Source organism: Cibotium barometz, chromosome 9 (assembly GCF_041138505.1).
Source record: "Cibotium barometz isolate CiBa-2024 chromosome 9, ASM4113850v1, whole genome shotgun sequence".
NCBI lineage: Eukaryota > Viridiplantae > Streptophyta > Polypodiopsida > Cyatheales > Cibotiaceae > Cibotium > Cibotium barometz.
In genome coordinates this window covers 27,924,178-27,932,033 of record NC_141054.1, presented here as the reverse complement: position 1 = coordinate 27,932,033, position 7,856 = coordinate 27,924,178, and the positions used below count along the sequence as shown (strand labels likewise).

Below are 7,856 nucleotides of genomic sequence, written 5' to 3'. Positions count from 1 at the left end.
ACTAATTTATAATCTAGCATTTGACGTGGTATTGATGCTCGATCAAGAGAGAATGTAGAAATGATGTATGACTAATCACCCATGTGTTGTGTGATTAATAGCTTAGGTGAAACGTGCCCATATTTTGTTCCATGATCTAAGCACAAAATTTCTCAAAACTTACAGAAAAATCACATCATACTTCAGAAAACGAAAAGATTTTCAATAAACCATAATTGTTTACAATCCCAAGTAACAATAATATTCAACAATGCAAAATCTCAAAATCAGAGAGAGAATCGCCAACAAAAATATCGACCGTCATTGAAAATTAAGGGTCAATTTGGTGTCCGGGCCATGTTTCGGACGCTCGTTGCGGTTATATTTACTATATAAGCCCCCATATGAGTTTCCTTTAAACTAAACTACTCACTACTATGATCCTCTTATACATTATCTAACATGCTTAAGTATAGAATAGAGATTGCTTATAAATGACACCACAAAACATGCATAAAAAGTCCTAAAATTGACCCAAAATCGACACATCTAAAATTACTAAATTTGTGACCAAAGTTAATCTTTTATGTCCTCTAAGTATTTCCTACTTTTCAAAATTAAATATAAATGCTAAAAATCGCCGAGTCAAATGGATCCAAAAATAGGTACATATGAGTACGTTATATTAGGTGACATTTATCTAGCATTATATACTGTGGTATAATTTTGATTTTGTTTGTCTATATAATATACATACATTATTGTAATGTTATATGGTTGTACTACCTCATGCAACCAAAGTATAATTGAGTATCTATCATGACTAAGATTTAACATATATAATCCAAGAACAGAGTATGTTACATTCTTATACAAGAATGTAACATATATAATCCAAGAACAGAGTATGTTACATTCTTATACACAATGTTATAATAATATATTGCTATTGCAAGAAATGACATTTAGTCCGAAGTTTATAATATAGATATTATACATACTAACAAATGTTACACACAAGTGTGTATACACACACACATGAACGCACACGTGCACAGTCATACCACTTGCTCTAAATAAGAGGTGCATACATGTCTGTAGACTAAATAGGAGGTGGTTAGGGTGTTTATAGCGATTGTGGTGGAAGCATGTTATGCTTTTTTAGGTGTTTCCTCCCCATGCGGGGAGACTCCTCGTCCATAGGAATAGATCTGACCATTTTGCAGGCCACCTCTTTAAAAAAAAAGTGTGTGTAAAGCACCTTATTTAGTTGTGTACCTCTCATTAGTGTGAAGAAGAGGGCCGGTTAGCCGCCACTGGTCCTCGTTACTTCCTCCGAGTAAGGCCTGCCTTTGTGTGTTTTGTGTGTGTGGAGCGTAGCTGGTGTCCCCATGCACTCGAACTTTTGCCAATCATTTTCAGAGCCTGCGCCTTTCCTCGCAATGGCCGACATCCTTGCTTACATATGCTCTTCCTCTCCTCTCTTTTGCACCCTCTCGCACCCAATTATACCCCAGATCACAACCTCATGGCTTCAGCTCCTTCATCACCCCGAAAGTCCTTTGATTTAGCTGCTGCTCAAAATGGGGGTTCCAAGAAGGTACTCTCAACAACTCTTTGAAATCAAAGCCAAGCCAACCTACTGCTAATTATGATAGCAATCTATTAGATAAGGGTATATTAGCCAATTGATTGATAACTGCTAATTATGATAGCAATCTATTAGATAAGGGTATATCAGCCAATTGATTTGATAACCAGTCGGCTTAACATGCACGAGATTAGGGTTCCAGAATTCATATTAGCCCGGATACCTAGCTAGCCACCACGGTTGTCGATCCTGGCCTCACTCGATCCAAGCCAAGATACTGCTAATGACAGCATTAATCTATAAGCGTATAGCCAAATGATCGATAACCTAAAATGCGTGAGACTAGGCCTGAAACTGTCCGGATTCATATTAGCCCGGACACCCGGACACCACCACGGTATTCGATCATGGCCTCATTCCATCCATTTTCCCATGTTGCTCACCGTTGGACGAGTTGAATGGTTCTATTGAAAACCTCTAGGCCGTTCGGATGAGAGAGAGACACAGAGAGAGAGAGAGAGAGAGAGAGAGAGAGAGATTGAGATTTTCTCCTTCTTTGATACGTAGAGCAACCTCGCATTATAAGAAACAGAGAAAGAGTCTAAAGTTTAGAGAACCTCTCTTTTTACTCAGCACGCCATGGGAGGTTTCCCTTTATTTGATCCCTCATGACATGGATCCTCTGTATATGGTAGCTTTCATCTTACAGACATTAAGGCCTTCTTTCACAAAGACATCCGGAAAGAAAGGCTATGCTTTTGTAATGTTGCTATTTAAGTGTAAACTAGGCCAACATAAATGAAACACTTAAAAAGGTTAATATTGCACTTTTGCATGACTTGAAGTATAAACTAGGCCAACATATAAAATGAAACAGGTAAAAAAAGGTTGTTACATTTTTGGATGCCATTGACCTTTCATTTGATGTAATTAGCATAGCTACTAGCACCTCCATACAGCAAGCTCAAGGTTACAGCAATATGAATATTTCACATACAATATATACATAATATTGTCAATGCATGCATGTGCACAGTACATGCCTTATATCTAAGCATTCTTTTAATGTCTAACTAGTAGCTTACATTCTCCAACTTGTTTTTTGTTTTAACATTTTACTAACCAAGTTGCTTGATTCTTACAGGACACCGTGCTCAAAAATCATGAAAAGAACGTTGATGATTGGCTTCCAATAACAGGATCACGTGATGCCAAATGGTGGTACTCGGCATTCCACAATGTCACAGCTATGGTTGGTGCTGGTGTATTAAGCTTACCAAGTGCAATGATTTATTTGGGATGGTAAGAACTAGCTATTAAAGTTGCTTTTAAGATTTTTGTTGTTGTTGCATATGACTTGGTCATGTGGAAATAGAGGAGTCACAGGCCTTTAGGCCAACAATATGGGATTTGCAATGGTGTAATAGTGTTTAAGATGAAACCGCATTTATGTATTTTATGTACTATGACTATAGCATGTGCCATGAAAGGATTCATTTTCTATTTACTATATGTGCATATGATTTTTCATTGCTCTAGTATGATAATATGTGCTTGCAATTAACATTAGGATAGTAGGATTTGCCATATTTTGGAATTATACCAATGATCAGTCTACTATGGTAGAAAATTTAAATTACTATAAGTGAAAATTATTGATGAGAAAGAAGCTACCTCTTCTTTTACCTTTCAATGTTTGATTGATGAAAGCTATTAGTGATCTTATTGTTGCTTGCATGTATGGCAGGGGTCCAGGAGTTATTGTGCTATTCCTGTCATGGATAATCACCTTATATACCCTATGGCAGATGGTTGAGATGCATGAGATGGTGCCCGGGAAACGTTTTGATAGGTACCATGAGCTAGGGCAACATGCATTTGGAGAGAAATTAGGCCTTTGGATAGTGGTGCCACAGCAATTGATAGTCCAAGTTGGTGTGGACATCGTTTATATGGTCACCGGAGGGAAATCACTTATGAAATTTCATGACTTGGTGTGTACAAGCTGTCCAAAAATAAGACAAACTTTCTGGATTATGATCTTTGCCTCAGTGCATTTTGTTTTGGCCCAACTTCCAAACTTCAATTCAGTTGCAGGTGTCTCACTAGCAGCAGCAGTGATGTCTTTAAGGTATGTGCATCATTTCTAAATTCTCAAGTTTTAATGTTGAACATTTACCTTTGAATTTAGGTCTTGAGTTCAAATTCTTATGGTAATATATCTTCAGATGATCCCCCCCACTTTTTAATACATGCATTCATTTTAATACAATTCAATTACCACATATATGATTTGATTTAAGCTGATTTTCACTATCAAGGAGTAATGTTATCTCATTCAAAATATTTGCATATTAATAAATCACAAATAATCATAGTATGGAGTAATAGGTATTCATGGTAGACATATAATTTGTTGAACTTGCATTGTACAACTCAACGATTTTCCTCTCATAGATCAACATTATGTAACGGTAGACACAAAATTAATTTACTCATCAACCGGAAACATTTCATACTTTTAATTTCACTTATAAATCAAGTTCAAGTAATAGTAGGCACAAAATTTATCCTACTTATCGAGAAGTAGCATTATATACTTGAAAATTTATTTTTTTTCACTGAGAAATAAATCAAGTAAATGCATGGCCTAACAAGCAGCAGAACTATATTTCAATTGATGATTCAGTTACATTTTTTTTTCCAAATAAGGGCAGCTTATATTAAGAAATTAGAAGGAGAAGTTACAACATATTAAAATTGGTTAATGGCAGATAAATAAAAAGTTTTTAACTTGACAAGAAGCATGTTTCTTAATGAAGCTAGATACATATAATGAAGCTAACAATGATAATAATCGAATCATTGAAGTCATCTGGAGACTGGAGAGCTGATCAGACGTGAATCATCTCTGCTTACATCTAATGAAGCTATATACATTCAATGAAGCTAATAATCATAATAATCGAATCATTGAAGTCATCTGGAGAACTGAACCACTGATCAGAGCCCAGACGTGGATCATCTCTGCTTACATCTAATGAAGCTAATAATAATAATAATAATCGAATCATTGAAGCCATCTGGAGAACTGATCAGACGCGGATCATCTCTGTTTACATTTAATGAGGCTCATAATAATGATAATCGAAGTCAACTGGAGAACTGAACAGACGCGAATCATCTCTGTTTGCATTTAATGAAGCGACTAGTAATAATAATCGAATCATTGAAGTCATCTAGAGAACTGATGAGACGCTGTTTACATTAAATGAAGCTAATAATAATAATAATAATAATAATAAAAGAACGAATGAGCGAAGTCATCTGGAGAAGAACTGATGAGACGCGAAATCGCATCTCTGTTTGTTGCAAAAAGCTATTCAACGATTGCGTGGACGGCGTCGGCATCGAAAGGGAACGAAGGGGCGTCGTATGATTATCTAGATGTGTCGACGGCGCATCAGGTGTTTGGGGTATTCAATGCGTTGGGGCAAGTCGCATTTGCGTATGCAGGCCACAATGTGGTGTTGGAGATCCAGGCGACGATACCGTCGACAGCAGAGAGGCCATCGAAGGTGCCCATGTGGAGGGGAGTGGTGGTGGCGTATGTGATCGTTGCCATTTGCTACTTCCCGGTGGCGCTGGTGGGTTACTGGGCCTTCGGCAACACCGTCGCTGATAATGTATTGCTCTCTCTCAACCACCCCACTTGGCTTATCGCCGCTGCTAACTTGATGGTCGTCATCCACGTTATTGGAAGCTATCAGGTAACCCTACACACTTTTAAAAAAAAATTCGTTATTATTATTAATTATCTTTGAACTTTTCAAAATATTGAAACCCCATACACTTTAAAATTGTCAACTTGTTATTTTTATTATTTTTAAAGTTTGGTGGTAGAAATCACCGGTTATATATATATGCAGCACATCACTGTACAATTATTAGTGCAATATTGTACAATTATTAGTGCAATATTAAATTGTTGTCATTATTATTTTTAAAGTTTGGTGACACACACACAAGTGCAATATTACTATTATTATTTTTAAAATTTGGTGGTAGAAATCACTAGTGTGTGTGTGTGTGTGTGTGTGTGTGTGTATATATATATATATATATATGTGTAGCACATCACTATACAATTGTAATGGAATATTATAAAACCCTTTAGTTTAAAACTCATTCTCAAATTCTCAAGTCCTTTATCTCTATATTTGATTGGCCTTACTCAAATTGTGTAAATAGTATTTTTATGAGCTCATCTGCACGAATTTAGAACATACTACCTTCAATTGTAAACTAATTTTGTATTGGTGTCTCTTTATCAAAATGTGTAAATTAATTGTATTGATCCACTTATCTGCACATTAGAACCTTATTATTATTTAAATTTATGTTGTATTGGTGGGTCTTTTTTAAACCATAAACGTGACTTTATTACCAAATTCAGCACATATTTTAACCTCAAATTATTGCATGCAGATATATGCTATGGGTGTCTTTGACATGCTTGAAACCGTTTTGGTGAAAAAACTTCACTTTTCTCCGGGCATTTTGCTGCGACTAATAGTCCGATCAACCTATGTTGGTGAGCTCTTTTAAACAATACTAGGGCCACTCCACTTTTTGAAAGTTCCTTCCCTCTCTTCCCAACCCTATGCCAAAGCTCTTTCTTCCTTTCCTAAACCTGCCACTTGTGATTCTTCCTCTCTTGAACTTGCCACATCTAAGGCATGTGAATAGTGAAAATGAAGAATAGATATAGAAGATTTCTTATGTTTTGATATAAAAATTCCATATTCTATTTTGAAAATCAAAATATTTGAAATCTAACAATGGTTATGGTATTCCTTATGCTTTGATGTAAAAATTCAATGTTTTATGTTGAAAATCTAATTGTTCAAAATCTAACAATGGTTGCTTCCAGCATTTACATGCTTTGTTGCCTTGACCATCCCCTTTTTTGGCGCTCTCCTTGGCTTTTTTGGAGGATTTGCATTTGCTCCTACAACATACTTTGTACGTATCTTAAGATTAAGATGCTAATTTAATGTCCTATTACTTTTCACTTCACATGGGAACATATTACTAACATTCATCACTTTACAGCTACCGTGTATTATGTGGTTAGCAATTTACAAACCAAAGCCTTTAAGTCTATCATGGATTGCCAATTGGGTAAGTTACAGACAACCTCAGTTAAACATACACTTTTTCTTTTGTGGCTTCTTGTCCAATGTAATGAATTACCAATTGGATGAGTTATAACAATCTTGGCTAAACGTGCGTGTGCACGCGCGCGCGCGCGCACACACACACACACACACACACACACACACACACACACACACACACACACACACACCCACCCACCCTTTGTAATAGAAATATAGGAACAAGAAGCCACAAAGAGAGAGAGAGAGAGAGAGAGAGAGAGAGAGAGAGAGAGAGAGAGAGAGGCATATCACATGTCATTAAGCAAAAATAGCACTTTATATATGGCAGGTTTGCATTGTATTGGGGGTACTAGTGATGATTGTATCGTCTGTTGGAGGATTACATGATATCATTGTATCTACTTCAGGCTATAGCTTCTTTGGATGACAAGATATGATTGATTAGTGAGATAGTAAGGAATGTACTATCACTTTTAGTGCAAGGTTATTTATTTTTCATCATTGTAAGTTTTGCAACAGCATGGAAGAGCGAGTTACCTCATAAAATCCTTTTTTTGTTCTTTTTAAAAACTATTCAAGCTACAATTTTATGAACAATATAGCTTTTTGAGCACCATGTTGTCAGCCCTTAGTTCAATGTTTTTGGAGCACAACGTTTTCCTATTTTTTAGAAGAAACATGTGGATCTTCAAATGACTTTACGATTGTAATAGGGCACAACTTTTGTCTTGATAATAGTTTCAAGTATTTGAGTGTCCTTCATATGATCAAGGAGCTTCTTCTTGTATTCACATGGTTTCTTCAAGGAATCACTTCACTAAACAAAATTTGATTATAAATAATGAGCATATGGTGTCTTCATATTGGCATGGTTATTTAATATCTCAAATATATACTTTGTATGTACTCTTAATAATTTGACCAAGTTATACTGGCTCCACTTTGGGTTTTGAATTTCATGCAAGGATGACTTAAATTTTATTTTGGGATTTTATCATAAAAAACATCACGCATGTTGTGAGAGTTGAGAGGACTCAAAGACAAGGACGCTTTGACACATGATGCGAAGAACTTCATATCAAACATATTTTTTAGGTCCCCTA

At 36.0% G+C, this 7,856-nt stretch overlaps 1 protein-coding gene across 1 annotated transcript; it reads left to right on the top strand.

The window, feature by feature from the left end:
• The first annotated feature begins 1,430 nt into the window (after nt 1–1,430).
• LOC147635414 (lysine histidine transporter 1-like) lies at nt 1,431–7,369 on the top strand. Its single transcript, XM_086802180.1, has 8 exons — nt 1,431–1,579; nt 2,715–2,872; nt 3,318–3,701; nt 4,950–5,340; nt 6,059–6,164; nt 6,504–6,595; nt 6,686–6,754; nt 7,082–7,369. The coding sequence occupies exons 1-8, from the start codon at nt 1,445–1,447 to the stop codon at nt 7,178–7,180; spliced, it is 1,434 nt and encodes a 477-aa protein (XP_086658306.1). The 5' UTR covers nt 1,431–1,444; the 3' UTR covers nt 7,181–7,369.
• Nucleotides 7,370–7,856: the final 487 nt, after the last annotated feature.

Coding starts and splice junctions, on each gene's coding strand:
- LOC147635414 (XM_086802180.1), top strand. CDS start 1,445: ATGCTCTTCCTCTCCTCTCTTTTGCACCCTCTCGCACCCAATTATACC. Junction 6,165..6,503: donor AGTCCGATCAACCTATGTTG/GTGAGCTCTTTT, acceptor GGTTGCTTCCAG/CATTTACATGCTTTGTTGCC. Junction 6,596..6,685: donor TTGCTCCTACAACATACTTT/GTACGTATCTTA, acceptor ATCACTTTACAG/CTACCGTGTATTATGTGGTT.